The sequence below is a fragment of the Bubalus kerabau genome, chromosome 3, assembly GCF_029407905.1.
Source record: "Bubalus kerabau isolate K-KA32 ecotype Philippines breed swamp buffalo chromosome 3, PCC_UOA_SB_1v2, whole genome shotgun sequence".
Lineage (NCBI taxonomy): Eukaryota > Metazoa > Chordata > Mammalia > Artiodactyla > Bovidae > Bubalus > Bubalus kerabau.
The window spans coordinates 37,095,313-37,118,994 of record NC_073626.1 but is presented as its reverse complement, the minus strand read 5'-3'; the positions used below and the strand labels follow the sequence as shown (position 1 = coordinate 37,118,994).

The following is a 23,682-nucleotide window of genomic DNA, read 5'->3' as shown; positions in this document are numbered from 1 at the left end:
CTGAATCCGCCACTGAGAGCTGCTGCTGCTGCTGCTGAGTCACTTCAATCGTGTCCGACTCTGTGCAACCCCATAGATGGCAGCGCACCAGGCTCCCCCGTCCCTGGGATTCTCCAGGCAAGAACACTGGAGTGGGTTGCCATTTCCTTCTCCAATGCATGAAAGTGAAAAGTGAAAGTGAAGTCGTTCAGTCATGTCCGACTCTAGCGACCCCATGGACTGCAGCCTACCAGGCTCCTCCGTCCATGGGATTTTCCAGGCAAAAGTACTGGAGTGGGGTGCCATCACCTTCTCCACTTCACTGAGAGACTTGGCGATAAATGCAAAGATCTTACCCCCAAATAGTGTCAAAGAGCTAACATTTACTGCGTTCCAAGCCCCGTGCCAACCAGTTCATGTGGCTAAACTCATTTAATTCTGACAGATAGGTAGGCTGCCGTGACAAAGACATTCAACAATAACTCAGTGGCTTAAAAACGTTAGAAGTTTATTTCTCTTTCACATAACATCTGAGGGAGTCTTCCTTGTCAGCGGGATGCTCTATTTCAGGCAGAGAGTCAGTGACCCTGGCTCTTTCCATCTTGTTTCTCTGTCGTCCCCCAAGATAGGGTCCTTGTCCTCCCAGGGAAAGCTGGGTTACCGTCAGGTCTGTCTGCAGCCAGCAGGGAAGAGAAAGGGGGTGTGGGGGATCCATGCTGATTGCCCGAAGGCCCCAGGCCTGGGAGTCTCCTGCCGCACCCCCTATCACAGTCTGCTGGTGAGAACTTTGTCACCTGGCCTCACCTAACTGCAGGGAGGCTGAGAAGTGTATGCCCAGTGCAATTCTTTTACCTCGAAGAAGTGAGAAATGTGTTCTAAGAGACAACTGTCAACCACCTCATCTCAGTTACGCTCAGAGATGCTCATGTGGAGAAATGTTTGCCCCAGGTAACAGCCATCCCCCTGACAAACTAATTTTAGCCATTGAGGTAGAGCTGGATCCCCTTCAGAGAATATGTGTGTTTTGTATGTTTTATTAACAAAGATCTAATGGCAACACAAGACTTAACCCAGAAGTACAGTCCTAACAGGAGGTGGGGATTTGGGCAGACCTTTTTGAGCAGTATTATAATCCAGGTTATAGAATGAAGAGGCTTGGGTTTGAGTCCAGGACCTTCACTGAGGAAAATCACTGGGAACTTCCCTGGCGGTCATGTGGTTAAGACGCTGCACTTCCACTGCCGGGGGCATGGGTTCGATCCCTGGTCAGGGAACTAAGATCTCACATGCCACTTGGCATGGTCAAATAAATAGTAAACACATTTTTAAAAAAAGAAAAGAAAATCACTGAACCTCTCAGCCATCAGTTCTCTGTAGAAGACAATCCAGGAATACAACAGATGTCATACGGCTATTACGCTGAGAGGCGCTGTCACACGTCTGGGATTATTTTTGGTTGGAGGGGACCTGTGCATTCTACCACCAAAGCTGCCCTTGGGAAACCCTGTCCAAGCTCTGGGCTTCAGATGAGTAGATTTCCAAAGGTGAGCCTGGAGAAATGTGGCAGGAACGCCTCTGCTTCGTGTGTGTGTGTGTGTGTGTGTGTGTGTGTGTGTGAATGCATGTGTGTGTGTGTGTGTGCACATGCATGCACACTGCTTCAGCCACCTGGGCAGCTAGTCATTTATCAGCATGGATGACTTCATTTTTGATTGAGTTAACAAGTACTTATTGAACACAGTTTCCTGAAAGCCTGCTGTAAATTGGATGCTATACAGGAACCCCATAAATGTTTACAACCCCGCATTCTTCAAGAATTGGAATAGTACAAGCGATAACTGAGGAAGAAGGGGAGGACAGAGCAAACACTAGAGAAGCAAGAGGCTTCTTGCTTCCAAGTGCCAGTGAGTGTGTTCACAATGAGACAAACCAATCCACTGTACAAATTTCTAAAATATATAATCTGTTTAGTCGGAGCTAATGCTCATTACAACAGCTCACATTTGGTGAGCGCTTACTGAGTGCCAGATAGGAAGCTAAGTGTTTTCAAGACACTATCTCATTTAACCTTGACCACCTTGCAGACTGGTGTTCTTACTGTGGCACTGCCCTTAGTCCCATTTCCCAGATGCAGAAATAGAGGCAGACAGACGTTAATCACCTCACTCAAGATCACACAACTTGTAAACAGCAGGCTCAGGTCATAGTGCCAGTCTTCCAAGATTGGGCTTCAAGGGAATGGAACCACATTCTGCTTTGAGAAAATTTAATAAATGTAAAGGCTCATCAAGGGAGCGAAACAAAGGCTGCAGTAAAGAGGTCACCCGATCTGCTCCCAAGGATGGAATGTACCTTAGTCATCTCTACCTAGCTTGGCCCAGAAAGAAGAGGGCACATGGGAAGAAAGGACAATATAGGCACACAAAGAAGGAGAGCTTCCAGAAACTGAAACTTCCCAAGGGCTCTGGCTGTGGCACCGAAAGTGGTCTGCTTCTGCCATCTAGCCACACATGGCCTCTTCGGCCAGAACTCAAGAAGACCCAAGCAAGACATGAAGGTTTTCCTGGCAGATCTTCAGGATGCCCAATGCCACTGGGTGCCCTTCTCTGTCACACACTCTCCTTACATTTTTCTTGAATTCCCAGGGGCAGGATGGCCAGCTACCCCACCCCCCGGATCAAGTGTTAGACTCTTTGCGATTTCCATCTCCCTGTCTACCTAACTAAGGAATTTTCTTACAATCCCATGGATACTCACTAGCACTTCCTACAGATTATTGTAATTTTCAGATGGCATTTTTTCGAGTAAATAAAGGAGATGTTTTCCAAATAAGGAAAGCAAATCTATTCCCACTTGAGGGTTGAAGCTTGTATAAAGTACATTCCTGTCCTCAGGCTAATGTCTTTATGACTTTACAACACTAACCAGTTAGTATTGATGACAGACTTTTTCTGGTCAACAGCCATAACAGTCTACCTATAAGAAACTGGCATAGATTAGAACAAAGCCAGTGTGAGAATGATTACCTGAAGATAAGAAAATAAATGAAGGATTCTAAGCAAATAATAAGTAGCCAAATATGTGCTGAGTAGATGAATAAACATACCTGTGCAAGGCTTTAAAAAGGATGAACGAGGATGACAGTTCTCATAAAAGAATGTTCCCCAGCTTTTGAATATCAAAGATCAATAAATTTATTTGTTTTGTTTTTTTAAATTGGGAAGGGGAAGATCAACATAGGATCACTACCTTTTTATTTTGCCAGGTAAGGACATTTTAATAAAACTATCATCTCCACTATTATCCTTTCATGAGATAATAGGCCCTTTGACACCAGCAAAGTAAAAAGGGTGTGAACACAGAATAAAAGGCAGTCTTTACAGAGAAAAAATCATGGGCATTTTGGATAGGGGTCCTAGTTGTACATGATAGAGTCTCCCTCGAGCTAGTTTAAGTGGAAAGCAATAGATTATGGAGTCTAGAGAGTCCATGGAATCATTGGAAGGGCTGAAGGAATAGATAAGTAGGACTCTTAGTCCTGAGTCCCCGAACCCCATCGCAGCATCAGGCCACTGAGAGAGCTGCCAAGTCAGGAATGTGCAGCCACAGCTGCTGGTTCCTGGACCACTTCCACTCCTCAAAATAATCACCACCCTCTTGCCCCATTCAACACCCTACATTACATTATACAACACTAAGTCAAAGCTCCACCTGAGTTCAGCTGATCGGCAGAACTTAAGCACATCTAAAGGACTTCCCTTTTGCTTAAACAGTAATGAATCTGCCTACAATGCAGGAGACCTGGGTTCAATTCCTGGGTCAGGAAGATCCCCTGGAGAAGGGAATGGCAACCCACTCCAGCATTCTTGCCTGGAGAATTCCATGGACAGAGGAGCCTAGCTGGTTACAGTCCATGGAGTTGCAAAGAGTGGAACACGGCTGAGCAACTAACATACACATACAAGCACATCTAGATCCCTATTTGCAGTGAGTCTGGGAAGCGTAAGTTTAGTTTTCAGCCTCTGCACTACAGGAAGGCAAGTGGGGCTGGAGAAGGCGTTGAGTAGATCAGTTCTCTATTGCTGGCAAGCTTTTGCTGCATGCTCATGAACCGTGTCCAGTCTGATCCTGGATTGTGCAGGGATCAGAGAGATGCCCCGAGGGATATGTGCAGTCGTGCATTATTGAGAAGATTCTGCAAGTCAGGGAGTAAGGCTAACACCTGCTGAGGGCATGACTCTTTTCAGGAGGAGAGTTTGCTCCCTGGAGCCACCGCATTAACCACACCCTGGCTATTGTGGACACCTGTCAGATTCACAGTTTCCATCAACTTTGAGTGGCTTTTTCCATATTTGGGGATATCTGCATACAAAGAGTCCCTTCTTCCCAAGAATAAAGTCAGAATTCAAATTTCCAAATCCTTTGTAGCTAGGATTCACCATGTGATCTGGGCTCTGACTCCCTGATGGCCCCCCCTACACACACACATACACACACACACACACACACACACCTGAGATCTGATTCAGAAATGGGTAGCAAGAAAAGGTGGGAAATGCATGGAGCTTCTGTTTTTGCTGACATGGATGGCAGCAGAGGCCTCAGCTTTCAGAGCTGATGGTAAGATCTGGTTCCTGACTCAGAAATAGCAGAAGAGGTTGCATAAAGTTGAAATTCTGCTTTCTAGTGCTCAGTAGCATCAGCCACAGTAACATCAGCTTCCTCCCCTTTGGCTGATGCTTCCACACCGTTTAGGGCAACAGTCTGGAAGCTTAACTTCAATTATATTTCTCAGCCCTTCAAATGATCGTTTATTCTTCAGGTTAATGCCCCATCTGTAATCCCCAGTAAGAGTGGATTTTCTTGTCGGCAACTGAGAACCAATCTGATGTGTTGGAGCTGGTGAGCCAGGAATACCTGACTCTGAATCCATCCCTCAGTACCACACTGCCATCTGAGCCATTCTTACAACACATAGTGTCTGCCTGGACCTAACTTCTACTTCCCTCTTGAGTCAGGTGCAGAGAGAGATAGAAGGCAAGTGCTCATCTCTGACTCCCACCATCCCAGGAGCTTCTAACAAACAAAGAGTGCTCTTCTTCATTGATTTTTTTATAACCAACACTTTGTACAGGGCAGGTGTTCAACTAATGTTTGATGAATTAATGAATAGGCAAGTATACTATAAAGTTATTCCCAGCTGGATCCATAATCCAGATCTTCACTGTCCATCATGGTACCCACTAGCCAGACATGTCTACCAAGCCCTTAAAATCTGGATAGTGCCCCTGAGGAACTGAATTTTCATTTTATTTTAATTGTTTAAAAATTTTTAGTTCATACTTCATTTTTGGAAAACTTTCAGCTCACTTAACTTGCATATGTAAATGTACTTTTTCAGCTGCAATTTTATGAAAGCTAAATACAGACCTGCCTCTTGAGAAACCTATATGCAGGTCAGGAAGCAACAGTTAGAACTGGACATGGAACAACAGACTGGTTCTGAATAGGAAAAGGAGTACGTCAAGGCTGTATATTGTCACCCTGCTTATTTAACTTATATGCAGAGTACATCATGAGAAACGCTGGGCTGGAAGAAGCACAAGCTGGAATCAAGATTGCCGGGAGAAATATCAATAACCTCAGATATGCAGATGACACCACCCTTATGGCAGAAAGTGAAGAGGAACTCAAAAGCCTCCTGATGAAAGTGAAAGAGGAGAGTGAAAAAGTTGGCTTAAAGCTCAACATTCAGAAAATGAAGATCATGGCATCTGGTCCCATCATTTCGTGGGAAATAGATGGGGAAACAGTGTCAGACTTTATTTTGGGGGGCTCCAAAATCAGTGCAGATGGTGATTGCAGCCATGAAATTAAAAGACGCTTACTCCTTGGAAGGAAAGTTATGACCAACATAGATAGCATATTGAAAAGCAGAGACATTACTTTGGCAACAAAGGTCCATCTAGTCAAGGCTATGGTTTTTCCAGTGGTCATGTATGGATGTGAGAGTTGGACTGTGAAGAAAGCTGAGTGCTGAAGAATTGATGCTTTTGAACTGTGGTGTTGGAGAAGACTCTTGAGAGTCCCTTAGACTGCAAGGAGATCCAACCAGTCCATTCTAAAGGAGATCAGTCCTGGGTGTTCATTGGAAGGACTGATGCTAAAGCTGAAACTCCAGTACTTTGGCCACCTCATGTGAAGAGTTGACTCATTGGAAAAGACTCTGATTCTGGGAGGGATTGAGGGCAGGAGGAGAAGGGGACAACAGAAGATGAGATGGTTGGATGGCATCACCGACTTGATGGACATGAGTTTGGGTGAACTCTGGGAGTTGGTGATGGACAGGGAAGCCTGGCGTGCTGTGATTCATGGGGTCGCAAAGAGTTGGACACGACTGAGCAACTGAACTGAACTGAAATACAGATCATATATTTCCAATGAAAATTTAGCACATTTTATATAAAATACATACCAGTTTCCAAATACTTTATGAAACAAGAATGTAAAATATTCTATTAATAATTTTTATATTGATTACACGTGGAAATTATACTATCCTAGATATATTAGATTAAATGAAGTGACGTGAAAGTCACTCAGTTGTGTCTGACTCTTTGTGACCCCATGGACTATAGCCCACCAGGTTCCTCTGCCCATAGTATTCTCCAGGCAAGAATACTGAAGTAGTTGCCATTCCCTTTTCCCGGTGATCTTCCCAACCCAGGGATTGAACCCAGGTGTCCTGCATTGCAGTCACCTTCTTTATCTGAGCTACCAGGGAAGCCCAGGTTTAACGAAATATATTATTCAAACCTGACTTCATCGGTTTCTTTTTACATTTTTTGATATGACTACTAGAAAATGTAGGCTTCACAGTATGTGGCTTTCACAGTATTCTGAGGGGCATCTTGAATCTGACCTTCGCATGAATGTCATTCCGCAGGCAGACAGGGAGCCAACGATGTGTGTTACCTCTGGGCACTGCAGCTTCTAACCCTGCAGATGTGGACGTGACCTTTAGTTCATTCCCCTCCTGACTCTTAACCCAACAGGTGAAAGTTCAGGCATGGGCTTCTACAACATGCATAAGAGAAGTCACAAATTTGGTATTTTTAGAGACCAGAGAGGTAACCTACCAGGAAAGGGCCGGAGGTAAGGCCACAAGTAGTGAGCAACTGCTCTACTTAAAGGCAATACACAAAGAAAAATCCCCAAGTGGATACTCCCTAGGTCTCCCGTGTGCCATCTCTGCACGGGACCATAAAACCCAAAGAGGCCCTTGGAGAGCCTTGAACATGGTCGCTTCATCCCAGTGCAGAGACTGAAGCCAGAGAGGGAAGAGCCAAGCTAATTAGCACTAGACTTGCTAAGTGTCCCAATGCCATCGGAACATGCCTTCTCTTGGCTTTAGGTATTGGTAAATATGTGCCAACTGGGTTTGATTTGAGAAAGGAAAGATCCACCCTACAGGCATCAGGCAGCTTGCCACCTACCTCAAGATTTCCAAGACTCCGTTTCCCAGCACTGTGAGCCTATCCTGATGGATTAAGGCTGTGGCCAGAAGGCAGTCTCCCCCATCCTAGAACCACCCTCCCCCACATCCCCCATGGCCTTTATTCACAATTCCACAAGACCTACAACCCCTAAAGTGATTTGTTCCAGGGTAGGGAGTAACACAAGACAAAGACGCCTTCGGCTGGTGCAGAAAACTAGGAAGAAATGATAGGAGATGAGGGGGAAAGGGCACCAGACTCCATGTGAGAAAGACGCTCTTAGTCAATCCTGAGCCAAATGAAGACAGAGAAGGCCAAGGCACCAGCCTGGAGTAGCTGGCATCCCCCAATGGGGTAGGAGGACTAACCGGATGGATGGGGTTAGGGGAGGAGGGAGGCGGTGGGGTGGTAGGCAGTGGGAGGGTCCCAACCTGAAGGCGTCTTCTAACAGAATGGAAAGCGAACCTCCCTAATCTACCATTCTGGACACAGACGACATTCATACTAGCAGTACAATCTACAAAACACTTCTCTCCAGTCTTCTCCCATTGGTACAGCTTTACCATGTAAAATCATTTCTATCCACATCTGAATTTACCAATCTAAGCAAAATACAGTTAGTAACAAAGAAAGGCAATTTTCATATTTTATTATACAATATTGTTCATCATAGAAAAAGCTGTAATATTTTTTAATTAAATACAGAAGCAAATTGTTAATGTTGCCAGAGAGATCATTTGCCTGCTTTTGAAAAATTTAACAGCACCTATTTGCCAACCAAAGAATTGCTTGAATAGAGTCAAATCCTTTGTTCTCCTTTCAGGACCCAGCCTACTGATTTATTTTCTATACAGTGTCTTACACACAGTAGGTGCTGAATAAATAGTTTACTAAATGGGATGTTCTTTAATCCCTATCCTCTCTCTCCTGACCCTAAACTGGATCCTGACTCACACAATAAAGGACTTCCCTGGTGGCTCAGACAGTGACGAATCCAACTGCAATGTGGAAGACCTGGGTTTGATCCCTGCGTCCAGAAGATCCCCTGGAGAAGAGACTGGCAACCCACTCCAGTATTCTGGCGTGGAGCGTTCCATGGACAGAGGAGCCTGGTGGGCTACAGTCCATAGGGTTTCAGAGAGCCAGACACAAACGAGTGACTAACACTTTCTTCTTTCACAAGATAAAACCCCCACCCATCCATTCCTAGGGCAGTCTGGTGTCTTTCAGTAGCCTTGATACTTAGCCATGGTCTCGAGACACTTGCCTGAGAGGAATGACTGAGGGTTTCAGAGAGAAAAAGAAACACACAAGGGCAAGCGCAGTAACTAGGCAGAAACAAAAAGATGCTCCACAGGCAGCGACCAAGAGATTCAGGGATGGCGCCACTGCAGGGGGCAGCAACAGCAAAATGAGGCCAGAGAGACTCAAAATGCACACCGTTCGAGATCAAGAGATTAAAAGGTTGGGCAACAATAATAATCTTGAAAGTTTCTTTCCAGCTTTAATGTTTCATGGCAGAGATAATGGCAGAGAGAGAGGAAGACAAGGCAAGAATGAGAGGGTAGAGACAAAGGAAGTCAGGGGAGACAGGTGGATCAGCTGCTGTGACTGCCCATCTCTAGATGTGGCCTTGAACTCTGGTCCTGCCCTTGCCTCACACTCGCCGGGCTGGGCTCCTTGATGCCTCAGCACCCCACGTGCATTAGGCTAGGCTCCTACTGTAAGTCCAGTCACATCCCTGCCTTTCTCCACCTGAAGGTCTCTGAGCCACTCTGCAAACCATCTCTGCAACATCCTCCACAAGGCTTTCTCACTGCTCCAGCCCATACTGGCCCCCTCCCTCCCCAACTCCTTATGCTGGTACAGTTCATATGACATTCATATCCCTAACCAAAGGGCAAGTGCTGGGAGTTTGCCCTCAGCTCCTACAAGGGCATCTTGGTTCCCCCAAGAGGGGTTTCAATTCAGTTCAGTTCAGCTGCTCAGTCGTGTCCGACTCTTTGCGACCTCATGGACTGTAATATGCCAGGCTTCCCTGTCCATCACCAGCTCCCGGAGTTTACCCAAACTCATGTCCATTGAGTGGGTGATGCCATCCAACTATCTCATCCTCTGTCGTCCCCTTCTCCTGGTCTTCAATCTTTCCCAGAAGGGTTTTGCAAGGGTCCAAACCCGACCTCATTTATTCCAGGAGTTCCCATGATACCCAGTCCAATGCTGAGTATCACGTAAGTGCTCGGCGAATACTCTGCGGACTAACCAGTCCCCAAGGAGTGCCAACAGGGCAGTCTTAACAGCACACTGGTCTATTAAACAGCTTCCCTGAGGCCGGCCAAGCTGGGGCCATCTCCTGGGCTCCTGCGCCCCCTGCCGGCCAGGAAGGGCTCTGCACACAGGACGAAGCGGGCCGGAAGGGCGGTCCCAAAAGGCGCGGGCTCACGGTGGCGTCCGGGCTCGCTGTGACCCCGGGGGAACCACCGGGGGTCCTGATGAGGTCGGTGGGTCCAGCCAGGAAGAGCAGCTGTTTTTCTTCCTGGGTGTCGGGGCACATCATCCACGGCCTCCCGGGGGACAGAGCCGCACCCTGCGCCGTAGCGGGGCGCTCAGAGCTTCTCGTCCAGCTCCAGGCCCTGGTTCTCCTGGGCGCCAGCGCGCAGCCGGGGTGGGCTGCAGCTTTGCGTCCCATTCAGGTAGTTCTGGATAACGGAGGCGCAGTCCAGCCGCTCCATGAGGGTCATGAGGTAGTGCAGCTCCTGGAGGCTGCCATTCTGCTCCTCAAATAGCTCCAGGATGGCTGCCGCGGGGCTCCGCTGACAGGACATGAACCTGGCCGGGAAGGGGGCGTGAGTGGAGGGCGGGGGCCCTGCGTCGAGATCCACCACCCACCTCCCCCCAGCTCTGGCCCTCATCATGCCTTCTTTCAGGGCACTCTAGATGGTGGGAGGACCCAGGACTTTGAAATCAGAGATTGCCCGGGTCACATCTGAGATCGCACTGGCTCAAAGTCTGCTCCTCTCTAGGCTTCAGTCTCCTCTTTTCTCACCCCAGGGCTTGGCTGAGAAGACCTCTGAGAATATCCAGCTGCAATGTTCTGTGTTTGCCTTCTCTGCGCCCTATCCACACCACGAACACTCCCCACCCTCCCTGTCTCCCAGGCCACATCCTGCCCACCACCAGGCAAATAGTTCTTCCTACCCATGGCCCTCCCCTGCTCAAAACCCCTCCAGAGTCTCTTTCACCGGCTAACCAAGCCCACTCTCCTGACTTCCCTGCCCACCCACCATTTGGCCTTGCCCTGTTTTTCTGACCCTTTCTCCCAGCTCCCATCCTGAACCTTCCTTCCCACCTTAAGCATACCAGACCTGCAGTTGACTCTCTGCCCCCCTCCCCAAGTTGGTCCCCTACTTCCCTACCACCTGAAGCCCTTGTTCCCACCTCAGATGGAGGAGACCATTCTGCACCCCTTAGTCCAGACTCCCATTAGGCTTTATTATTCTTTTTTATGTAATTGAGATATTTAGTTGACTCTCGAACATCACCGCTTTGAGCTGTGTGAGTCCACTTACATGCAGATTTTTTCCAACAGTAAATATTACAGTACTACATGGTCCCTGGTTGAATCTGTGGAGGCTGATCTGTGGACGTGGAGGGCAGCTGTAAGTTATACTAGGATTTCAGCTGCATGGAGGGTCACCCCTCTAACCTCTACATTGTGCAGGTCAACTGTAATTGACCTAAGTCTTCATTATTCTCGCTTTAGCCATTTCATACCTGTTTTCAACTTGCCTCACAATATTGGGTACATAAAAATAATGTCAGAGGAACACATACCTTTATTTTTTTTAAGCTCTCTGTATCCCTTAGTACAGAGTGACCTCCCTGGTGTTGGGACCATATTTTATTCATTCTGTATCCCAATGCTTAGTATAGTTTTTCCAGGACTTAGTAGGTACTTGATAAATGTTTAGTAAAAGAGTGGTTTTATTTTTTTGCTTTTGAGGGAGAATTTTTATTTATTTATTTATGCCACACCCTATGGCATGCAGAATCTTAATTCCCTAGCTAGGGGTTGAACCCACACCCCCTGAAGTGGAAGCAGAGTCTTAACCACTGAACCACCAGGGAAGTCTTTTAAGTGGGTGATTTTTAATTCTACCTTGTTTTAAGGACCCAGCTCTCATCCCATCTCCTGGGTGCGGTCTTTGATCACTGTTTTCATCGTCTGAGTGCTGGAGCTCAGCTCAGAATTGGTCTACTCATCTCTCTTCACAGAGACCATAGCTGCACTGCCTGTTTTGCCAATGTTTATTGAATTAACGTGTGCCATGCACTCAGCTACAGGCTTTACACACATCATCCTGTAGTCTTCCATTCTGCCCCGCAGGGCACAGCATGTCAAGCACTCAGTATGTACCAGTGACTTACATGTGAACTGATTCATTGTTAAATATTTACTGAGCCAATATTTATGTACTGGACACTGGCCATGAACCAGGCATCGCTCAGGGTACCAAGAATACAGTGATAAACAGAAAGATGTCCAGAACCTTCCTATGGAGTCCCTTTGACTTCCCCTGGTCCTCTCCCCTGGCTTTTTCCTCTCTCACCTGTCATGTCCCCTTCTCTTTGAAGCCATGACAACAAGGACTGCTGGACCCAAACCAATGAGATCATTGCCAATGAAATCAATTCTCTTCTGGGAAGTAGGGTGGGGAGTAGCCATTCTCTGACTTTTAAGTCACTCTCATGTGAGTGGTCCAGTCTCCAAGGGGTCCTGAGAACCCCCACCAGTCCACCCTCCGCTCCCACGTGCAGACCTTGTCCCTCTTACCGGATTTTCATACCGCAGAGCCCCAGGTGGGAGGCCAGTCGCCGCCAGTCATTGCCAGTGATACTGTTTGGCTCCAATAACATCTGCAGCTGCTCAAAGAGCTCTGGGGGCAGCCTGAGGTAGAGGAAAGGGTGTCCTTGAAGGGGAGAATCAAAAGGCCCAGCCTGGCTCCACAGACACCTCAATGCCATGCTCACCCTGCAAGCCCAGGGACAGCAATCCCAAACATCCCCCACCCCCTACAGCAGCCCAAGCAATCCCCACCTCACCTATTGCAGGGGGGTGGCTGGGTGACTGGGGGTGGGGCTGTCCAGGATTCCTCCTCCGATGCCTGGAACCTGAGGATTTCCATGTACTTGGTCTCCAAGCCCTGAGCCAACAGAGGGGCAGGGAACACACTTAGGGATCATGAGACGTCCCTTGAGCAAAAAGCCAGGGCACCCACCTCCATTCCTCCTATCTCTGCTTCAGCCAGGAGACACAACCCCACCCTAACCAATACCCTCTACCCTCTGCTTCCCCAACCCCAGAGCCTTCGGCCTTGAGTTTGCTGACTGAGCTCTTTGGGACCTGGGACATGAACACCAAACAAGGTACATCCTAGGGCACCAGGAGAAGTGCTGAGTGGGGTCAAGGGCAGGGGAGGTCATCTAATAATAGAAATGCTGAACTCAGGCATATGTGCCCCCTTCCTCCATTGCTCTTCTCCTTGGTTCCTCCTTCCCGAAGGATACCTTGAGGGGTATCTGCCTAGTCTCCAATAAGATGCCACATGGTTCCCCAAACAGTCCCCTGATTTCTTCGTGTCTTCCCGCAGGAGGGCAGGATCTCTAATTTTCATCCCACCTACTCAAGCCCCTCTTTCTCCTGGGTCAGTCTCCACCTGAAGATACACAGCACTGTCTCCCAGATGCAGACAATCTGTCCAGAAAGAAAGCACTTCTCTTTGATGCCCAAGTTCCTCCAGGTTGGAAGAAACCCCTACAGGGTTCATGTAGGGTCTGGTTCTTTTACCCTCTGGCTGGATTCACCCATGGATGGACAGGAGAGTCAAAGATGGAGCGTCACTTGGAGGCCAGACAGTCTCTGCCCCTGGAAGAATGCCCTCTTTACCTCTTGACTGTGTGATCACAGCCATACTTGCTGCACACCAGACCCTGGCCTACCTCGTCCGCCACTCCCCCAGCCCTGCCCTTCCTCAGTCCCTCCGCTCCAACTCACATCCTGGAAGGTGTGCATCGTGACGATGATCTCATTGGTCAGCGCAGAGCAGTCCTCGTTGTCTTTGGCTACAAAAAAGGAGACGTAGCAGGTGAGGGAGGGACAGGCCCAGAAGAGGAGAGCAGGAGAGCAAAATAGACTTCCACAGCAAGACTTTGGAGCTCGGAAGCAGCTGTGCCAGCCACCCCATCTTTCTCTCTGCAAAGATCTGCTGTGGCCCTATCTCTGCACGCGTGGCCGAATGAGGCGCTGCAGGGCTCCAGGGTGACCAGGAGGGGAGAGGGGAGGGGAGGACGGGGACACGGGGCTCCCGGGCTACCTGCTTTTCTGCGGAAGCAGAAGGAGCGGAAGGGGCACTTCCCGTGCCAGATGTGCAGATGCGGCACGAGCTGACAGCTGCTGTCGTCCACGTTCTCCCAACCTGCAGAGAGGAAAGGGTCTCAGAAGGGTGACCTTCGTTTAAGGGGAGGTAAGGGCAGGAGCCGAGGGGAGGGGCAGGGCAGGAGCAAAGGCTGGAGGGTGGCTCAGTCAGTGGCAGGTCCCAGGGCCTGGGCGGGGACCTGTGAGTGGTCTTCCTTCTACCAGCACACAGACCCACCCCTCCACCGTTCCACCTTCCCATCCAACCCACACCCTCCCATCCTTTAGAAGCAGCACCATTGCGCACCCTGTCCACACCCACACTACCACACCCTTGGCCCCATGGACAATTCCTGCAGCCAACACACAAAGGAACGAGGGCGGAAAAGACTGGGCCTCCTCCTCTGACCTGGGCTTCAACCAGGCACGACCATAGAAGCCTCCTCCTCCCTCCCTGCCCCTGTGGAGGCAACACATCTCTTCCCGCTGCCCACCAGCATCATCTGCCCTCCTGCGGAGGGACCAGGGCTGAGTGCCACAGAGGGAGGTATTGAGCAAAGCCTGGGGCTCCAGGAGGCAGCAGGAGGAGCCAGAAGCAAACCCCACTCCGGCCCCCCAAGGCTGCTGCATGCCCAGAAGTCTCAAAAAGAAACTTGAGGCACCCAGATTTCCACCTCAGAGAAGGCCCAGACCCCTCCCTCCATGGGGCTCCCGGATGCCCTGTCCCCCGGCCCGGCGTCCCTCACCCTCTGAGATGTATTTGAGTTTCAGGCACTGGTCCCCTCGGGCCCCGGTGAAGTCAAAGAGCTGGCAGGGCCCGCGCAGGCGTCCACCGTGCGGCTGCTCGTTGGTCACGGCCCACTGCAGGGCACAGGGCGTGTTGTTGAGGAAGTAGACACGCAGCTGCAGGTGGGACTGCCCCGGGGCCAGCGGCGAGCAGAACAGGGCCAGCTGCAGCCACTTTCGGGCTTCCCGGCCTACCGGCGCCTCCAGCACACAGGTGTAGAGGCTGCAGAGAGAGACGGTGGCAGGGACCATGTGCAATGGGACTGGGGAGGCCAGGACACCAGCCCATCTGCCACCCGGCTCCCACCACACCAGGGGCCTCTGTGGGGGCCTCCGGAGAGGAAAGGAGAACATTCCAGGCCATGTAGGGAAGAACTAGGGTGGAGGGGTTGGCTAGAGGGACGGAATGTGAGTCATGTCAGTGACTGTCACTGTGTCAGTGTAGGAAAGGTGAAAGCTGAGCTTCGGGCCACCATGCATGGCCCTGCTCTGGTCATGGGTGGCAAGGAGACTGGGAGGCAGAGGATCTAAGATCCTAGAAGGACAGAGCTAAGGACAGACATGACATGGGGTGGAGTCTTAGAGAACTGGAGGGGGCAACGTGCCCTAGACAGCGGGGAGACAGTCCTGAGCCAGGGCACAGGGAAGGGACAGACAATATTAGAGACAGAGGTGGATACGGGACAGGCCCCTCTAGACAGACGACCAGGGCTGAGCCAGACCTTTCTAGACAGACAGAGGGACCATGGGGGATGCACAGTCCTGGATGGGGTGGGAGCAAGATAAGCAGCCATAGGCACTGGGACAGAGGGAGTGGGGAAGGATGGGGGATACGGGCTTTGCAGGCCAGCTTGGACAGAATAAGAGGCAGTCCCCGCAGAGAGGTGAGGACGAGGCAGGTAGAGACAGGGGGCGGAAAGTCCAGGCCCACGGGCGGGCGCCCACCTGAAGTGGGAGAGGTGGATGCGACATTCATCCCGGGAGGTGTGGTCCCCCGGCCGCCCCAGCGGCTTCCAGGCCTTGGCATCCAGCAGGGCGGTGTTGCTGCTGTAGACACGGGCCTGGCTGGGCTGCTGGGCACAGTGCTTGAAGGTGAGGGTGCAGGGCTTCAGGAAGGAGGCCCCGTGGGGGCCGCACGCCACCACGGGGCTCACCAGCCCCTGAGCCCGGGACAGCGAGGGGGCATCTGTCAGGTCCCACACCAAGGTCAGCGACACCCGCTCCTGGCGGCCCACGGACACAGCACCTGGGGAGGACAGAGAGCTGAGGGGGGCCTGGCGGGCAGGCACACCCCTGCCGCAGAGGAGCCCCAGCCAGAGCAGGAGAGGAGGCGGGCTGGGAGCCCCAGAGAAGGGACGCCACAAGGCACATGGGGCGGGGGACAGTGTGGAGAACAAGAGGGTGGTGACTGACTTGGGATGGAACCACGAGCAAGTCGTCCCCCTCCTCCGAGGGATGCTGCGAGCTCACTCAGGCCCTTGTGTGAATTTGCAAGTGTCTGGAGGCTCTTCCTCCAGACACTTTACTTCCCTTTTGGGGAGAACTGTCGTAACAGACTGTTAATTAGAACAAGGCCCTTTGCCTCCACCTGCCACGAAACTGTCATAAAAATGTGTAGTATATCCATCTTTGGAATCAAGAAAGACGTACACGAAACATACAATTTTCAAAATTATGAAGGTGTCCCTGAATGGTGCTCTCTCGGGGTTGGCGCCCCTGTCTAATACGTAATGTGAACAGCTGTAGGCTGAGAAGGGAGCTGGGTGCTGTTACCTGGCGGGATGAGCAGGGAAATGCCCATATCCTGGAGCATCAGGCAGCCACCGTGGTGGTCCACCTCTCGAGCGGAAAACACCAACAGTTTGTGCATCAGCTGCCGGATGATGGTCTGGCCTTGGGTGGGTGTGTGCAGTTCCTGATAGAAGGTGGCCACCTCCTGCAGCGTGGCTGGCAGGCCTGCCCTGGAGGACTCATCTTCCGGTAGGGGAATGGGAGGGGGCGCTGGCTCCTCTTGGCTCTCCAGCTTCCAGCAGGAACCCAGCAGCCGGCGAGGACAGCGCCATCGAAGGCACTGGACCAGGAGCACGGCGCTCGCCACCGGAACCCCCACCAGCAGTAGGAACTGGGCGAGCTGGAAGGAACTCTCATAGGAGCACATCCGCCTGGTCGCTTGATGCTGCCGGTTGCCCTGCACCCGTGTGCCAGCCGAGGCCACGGGCCTGGGGGAGAGAGTCAATGTCAGGTGAGCCGTTGGAGGCTAAGACCTGGCTTCTAAGTGTCTGCAGTGAGGAGGGAGGAAACTGTCTTCATCCCAGCATACCCCATGCACCCCGGTCAGATCAGTTTCCTTAACAGAACTTCACCTATCTCTCCCTCCCTCCCTCTGTCTCTCTCTTTCCCTCTCTCTCTCCCTCAAGAACCTGCCGTGACTCCCCATGACCTAATTAATTTCACCTCTCACTAGACAGAAAGACCTTGGGTTTGGAGTTAGGAGTTGTGAGTTCACATGCCACCTTGGTCACTGCCTAAGTGAGCTTGTCCTATTGTTTAATGTACCTCAGTTTCTACCTCTGTCTAAATAGAGCCCCTGATCTCCATGGGCCGACAGAAAGTGAAAGAAAGAAAGGGAAGTCGCTCAGTCGTGTCCGACTCTTTGCGATCGCATGGACTGTAGTCTACCAGGCTCCTCCATCCATGGGATTTTCCAGGCAAGAGTACTGGAGTGGGTTGCAATTTCCTTCTCCAGGGGATCTTCCTGACTCAGGGATCAAACCCAGGTATCCTGCATTGCAGGCAGACGCTTTACCCTCTGAGCCACCAGGGAAGCCCATGGGACAACAGAGGAAAGTCTTAGAATAGAAAAACAAGGACTTTGCTGGTGGCACAGTGGGTAAGAATCTGCCTGCCAATGCAGGGGACATGGGTTCGATCCCTGATCCAAGAAGATCCTGAGCTCAAGCTCTAGAGCCCTCAGCTGCAACGAATGAGCCCTTGTACCAAAACTACTGAAGCCCGTGCACCTAGAGCCTGTGCTCAGAAACCAGAGAAGCCACTGCAGTGAGAAGCCTGTGCACAGCAGCTGGAGTATCTCCCGGGATCCACAACTAGCGAAAGCCCAAGCACAGCAACGAAGAAGCAGCACATCCAAAAATAAATAAATGAATAAATAAAAAATAAATAGAGCAGTGTGTCAAAAAAGACATATATAAGCAAAAAGGATTTTTTTAATAGAAAATGAAGTCACAAAGGGCTAGACATCCTCTGATCTCATTAATGTAGATAGCAAAACTAGATGAAGTGTAGGTATATATTTATGAGTGTGTATATGTAAGTGAGGAGAAGGCAATGGCACCCCACTCCGGTACTCTTGCCTGGAAAATCCCATGGACGGAGAAGCCTGGTGGGCTGCAGTCCATGGGGTCGCTAAGAGTCGAACACGACTGAGCGACGTCACTTTCACTTTTCACTTTCATGCATTGGAGAAGGAAATGGCAACCCACTCCAGTGTTCTTGCCTGGAGAATCCCAGGGACGGGGGAGCCTGGTGGGCTGCCGTCTATGGGGTCGCACAGAGTCGGACATGACTGAAGCGACTTAGCAGCAGCAGCAGCGTATGTAAGTGATGGGCTTCCCAGGTGGTAAAGAACCTGCCTGCCAATGCAAGAGACGTAAGAGACACAAGTTCGATCCCTGGGTTGGGAAGATCCCCTGGAAGAGGGCATGGAAACCCACTCCAGTGTTCTTGCCTGAAGAATCCCATGGACAGAAGAGTGTAGCAGGCTACAGGCCATAGGGTTGCACAGAGTCCGACACAACTGAAGTGACTTAACAGCATGTACGCATGCATATAAGTGATAGAGAAAGGTCTGGAGCAGAACTGTGTAATAAAAAATATAATGTGAGCCACAGATGTGCTTTTACATTTTCTAGAGTCTACATTAAGAAAAGTAAAAAGAGCCAGGAGAAATTAATTTTTAATATATTTTATGTAACTCAATATATTCAAAATAATATCATGTTGACAGGTAATCAGTGTAAATTTATTGCAATATTTTACATTCTTTTTTCATTACAAGTCTTTGAAGTCCGTGTGTATTTTACACTCACAGCACATTGCAACTGATATTCTGTCACTTCAAGGACTCAGCAGCAACATGTTCTAGTGATTCCTGCCTGGGACATGCAAGTCTGGGAGGACACATTCCTAACTATTCCTATTGGTTATTACTGAAAGAGATGAGAAATTGGGGGAGCTGGAAGGTGTGAAAGAGGACTTTCTATTTTCTTAAACCCTTTTTTCTGTAGGCTTTGAATTTTTCACATTCAAGCATGTCTTTCTATTAATCTTGTAATTCTTTTTAAAAACTATTAAAAGTGAAAAAAAAAATAGCCTCTCAGACTGATGATGAGGATGGCATGAGATCATGTGAAAATCACTTGTAGATGATAAACCCTGTCCAAATATGTGTGTTTTATTTATGCCCCTCCTTCTGCTAGAAAGGTCAGAGGGTAACTCACAGGGATATATTTTATATATATATATATATATATATATATATATATATATATATATATTCTACAAGAGTAACAGAAGTGAAAAGTGGAAGCAGAAAGAGAAAGAAAACCCAAAGTGAGGGTCTCCAGGTGAGGTCCACCAGGTTCCCAGGGTCAGATGGGGGCCTGCTCTGTCTAGCAGCGTCCCCCTAAAGATGCCAGCTCTTGGGACTTCCCTGGTGGTCCAGTGGTTAAGAATCTGCCTTGCACTGCAGGGGCTTGGGTTCGATCCCTGGTTGGGAAAACTAAAATCCCACATGCCACTGAGCCCACTAGGCCTGCGTGCCCCAACTGGAGAGCATGAGCGCCCCAACTACAGAGGCCACATGCTGTAGCTAAGACCTGATGCAGCCAAATAAATAAACAAATAATTTTTTAAAAAGATGCCAGCTCTTCCCCAGGTCTTCTCCTCCGACTTATCCTCTTCCTCCCTTAATTTCCACCCTCAGCAAGACTGGGCTCTGCACACCTGGTGAAGTCTAAGCTTCGGCCTTTGTTCCTGCTATCCTCTGCTTCACGCTGTCCCCCTCTGTTCCTTCTCTCACCTGGACCACTCTTGCTTAATAGTGCTCCCTGCCAGCCCCCACTAACCAGCCCTTGACTGTTTCACCCTCCCTGACCACCATCCTCCCACCATACTAAGTAACTGTTTATTTTTAATTTTTTCTTGGCCATTCCGCATAGCATGTGGTATCTTAGTTCCCTGTCCCAGGGATCGAATACGCGTCCCCTGCATTGAAAGCTCGGAGACTTAACCGCTGGACCACCAGGGAAGTCCATACTGAGTAATTCTTGATCACATGCTCTCCGTGTGGATTTCCACTCAAATGAGCAATTTCTGAGCACCCACTGTGGCCCAGGCATTGTCCTGACACAATAACATCTTACTTGGCTCTCAAGGAGCTTCTGAGATCATGGGATTCATTTACTCCAAGGTTGAGTTCTGTGAGACACCACATCCTCCTTTTGAGTCCCCAGGGTCCCTGTGGTTGATCCACTAGGATCTGCACTGGTGAATTATTCCCTCACTCACACCTCATGGCTCAACTGGTAAAGAACCACCTGCAGTGTGGGAGACCTGGGTTCAATCTCTGGATTAGGAAGATCCCCTGGAAAAGGGAAAGGCTACCCACTCCAGTATTCTGGCCTGGAGAATTCCATGGACTGTATAGTCCATGGGGTCGCAAAGAGTTGGACATGACTAAGCAACTTTCACTTTCACTTCACACCCCTAACCCCGACCTGAGGCTGTGCTCCCAAGCACCTGCTCCACCCTTGCCCACCTTCTTTCTTCCTTCTCAAGACCCGTGAAACCTAAGCCCCCTTCCCAGCTCCCCCTGGCCAGGGGCTAAAGCTCCTCTGTATCCTTGGATGGAGCCCTGAGGAAGGATCTATTTCCCCCATGTCTTCATTGAAATTACAGACAAGAAGGGAAGGCATGACATTGCTCCCTCGGCCTTAACATCTAACCTGCAGATGGTGGCCCTGGCAGGGCCCTGGCAGAGTGGAGTAAGTGAGCTGGCGATGTCTGAATCTGGCAGAGATGGGGATCAGAGCCACAGGCTTCCCTTTACGTCCCGTTCAATCCTTGCAGTCCTTCTGCAGTAAAGATAATTGGAGTTATAACTGTAATAATAATAGCTAACATCCACAGAGCCAGGGTATTACAGCGCTCTACGTGGCCCAGCTCATTTGATCCTCACAGCAGCTTTATGAGCTAGCTGTTATTTTTATCTCATTTCCCAGATAAGGAAGCCAAGTTTCCTCCCCCAGTGAGGGCAGAGGATGGATTATTAAGCTACAACTGAAGGCAGAAGGGAAGGATGAGCAAGGATGACAAGAGCTTCCAGAAACACTCCCTTTCTCTCCCTGCCCCTTCTTTTTCCCTGAGGTCTCTTCCTTTTCACTTCTAGATGAGTTGAAGTTGAAAGAGAAAGAAATGAAAATAAATAGAAGGAAAAACAAACATAAGGAACTAAAGGCACATCCTTGGTGCCGCAGCGAGTGATGCTCTCGCCTACCCCCTGCCCACCGAGGCACCAGCAGCAGGAGATGGGCCAGCTGTAGGGAAAGAAAGGAGGGTCTCACTCTGTTTCTATAGCAACAGCTTTTCCAGGGCCTCCAAACACCAGAGTCCAAATCGCCTCCACTCCATTGGGTGGTGCAGCAGAGTCCCCTTGTCCTACCTGCCAACCTGGAGGGCCTCTCACAGGAGCCAGTTCATTACCTGGCCTGGAGCAGGTAACTCCTCCCTCCTCTCAGCCCCCTTTATGCCAGGCAGACAGCTCTCCAGGCTGCATTGGTCCTCACCCCATCCTTCTCTTTGCCCCCAGGAAGGGAAAGGGTCCCGAATATATAGCATAACAGCCTGGTACCCGCAGACTGGACCTTCCCAACCCCATGGCTGACCCTTTGGTACCCAGCTCTCCAGTATGTCCTGCCCCAGACTCTGGATCATCCTGGGTAGCACTTTCCCAAGATGAGAGTCTTTTAGGATGCACCATCACCTGTCCCTAGGGAGTTGCTTCCTCCAGCACAAGGATCCAGGCTCCTGCTGCAAAGCTCTGCTCATATTCTTTAAGGAAACTCTCAACCCTTCTCCCACATCACTGCTTCTTATTGGGTCTACTGCTGAAAGATCTCCAATTATAAGTAAAACGTGTACCAGGATAGTGAGTCCCAGACTAAGTCATGGGCTGCATTCACCAAGTGCCTCCCCTGGTCCTCACACCCACTGGGCTGTGGCCCTCTGCCAAGCCCCTTCCTTCTCCCTCCTCCAGCACCAGATGTCCACACCTGCCAGCCTCACCTGAGCTGGCCTGGCTCCTCCCCAGGGCCCCAGGTAGCCCCATCTTAACGCTCAGCCCACCCCCAGCTGCCCCAGGGAGTGCTCACCTTACCGTGTAGGTGACCCCAGAGGCTGCCGGCTTGTCCAGGAACAGCAGTTCCTTCTCTGAGAAACAGAAGTCAGCCAGACTCAGTCACCAAGCCAGCACACAAGTGCAGGTGGGCGGGGAATTCAGGCAGGAGTGGCCTGGCGCTTCCCACTTCCTGGCAGAGTCCTGCCTCCCAGCCGCCCCAAAGAGGAATGGGGAGTCTGTCCTGTATGCTGGCAAAGTCCAGAAGAGGTGAGGGAGGATCCTAGAAGTCCATGAACTTACCGTCTAGATCTGGAAGGGAGGGACAGAGGGAGACAACCTGGGTACAGGTGAGGCTTCTCTAGACTGCCCTCTGCTGGTCAGTGGCTGCTGCAAGGAGTGCAAGGTAGGAGGAACCCTAACCAGGGCTTCTCAAACTGTAATGTGTACATGAACTGTCTGAGGGACCTTGTTAGAATGCAGGTTCTGATCCCATTGGTCTAAGGTGGGGCCTGGGGTTCTCTATCTTAGAAGCCCCCAGGTGATGGCACTGTGGGCCTGCCCAGGGAGCTTCGTAGTGTCTTAGTTGCTGAGTCGTGCCCAACTCTTGTGACCCCATGGCCTGTAGCCCACCAGGCTCCTCTGTCCATGGGATTTCCCAGGCAAGAATATTGGAGTGGGTTGCCATTTCCTTCTCCAGGGGGTCTTACCAACCCGGGGATCAAACCCACATCTGCTTTGCTGGTGGATTCTTTACTGCTGAGCTTAGACAATACCTACTTCTAACCACTTCCTGCACAGATATGACAGTTGCTGGTGGCATTGGGGCACAACCGTATCGGCTCCCTACCGAGGGCTCTTTCCACTGCCTACAGGGTTGCTGCCACTCTGGATGTTTGCCAGCCTGGTCCTTCCTTTGTCACTCTGCCACTGGGATGAAAGCTCCCTTCACAGAGGGAGGTTTTTCCAGCCATCTGCTCCATATCTTCAGCTCTAGGTAGAGCCCGATCGATCCAAAGTAGGTGTTTAATAAAGACTTGGGTGAAAGAGTGGGCCAGCTGAGAGGAAAGAGGAAGCATTTTTGGATCCAGACTGCCAACACTGAACCCAGTGACCCACTTGCTGACTGTGTAATCACAGGTCAGTTGTTCAAACTTTCTGAGCCTCACTTCCTGGCCCGTCAAAAGCACATGATAATATTTACCTTGAGAAGGATAAAGATGGTCATTATTAAGCTAATAAATATAAAGCGCACACCACGGCATGGTTATTCAGAAGTGGTAACTTGTCGCCATGGTCTGGCCTCCTGCAGCGGAGGTCTCTCCCAGCCCCACATTGATCATCGCCCATAGAAAATGAGTAACTGCTGCCACTTTCATCTTAGCTAATGATTCTCTAGCTTCTTGTCCCAAACTGCAACCCCCACCCCTGCGCCGCCTTCCCTGGGAGGAGGGGATAGATACCTCCCAGGGGTGCCCAGGTCCCCAGGGTGGAGAGATGGGGCAAAGGAAGGGTGGAGAGTAGCCAACCTGGGGAGAGGACCGCCTGTCTAAAGTACAAGCAAGAAAGAGGTGCTCGGGACTTTGGGGGATGAA

At 50.3% G+C, this 23,682-nt stretch overlaps 1 protein-coding gene across 1 annotated transcript; it reads right to left on the bottom strand.

Moving 5' to 3' along the window:
• Nucleotides 1-8,128: 8,128 nt before the first annotated feature.
• On the bottom strand, nucleotides 8,129-16,834 carry UNC5CL (unc-5 family C-terminal like). The gene is made up of 8 exons (XM_055574685.1): nucleotides 16,450-16,834; nucleotides 15,622-15,922; nucleotides 14,637-14,899; nucleotides 13,850-13,951; nucleotides 13,531-13,598; nucleotides 12,579-12,679; nucleotides 12,310-12,423; nucleotides 8,129-10,304 (listed from the first exon to the last, which is right to left on the bottom strand). Exons 1-8 carry the CDS (start codon nucleotides 16,832-16,834, stop codon nucleotides 10,082-10,084), a joined length of 1,557 nt encoding a protein of 518 aa, XP_055430660.1. The 3' UTR covers nucleotides 8,129-10,081.
• Between the last annotated feature and the right edge of the window lie 6,848 nt (nucleotides 16,835-23,682).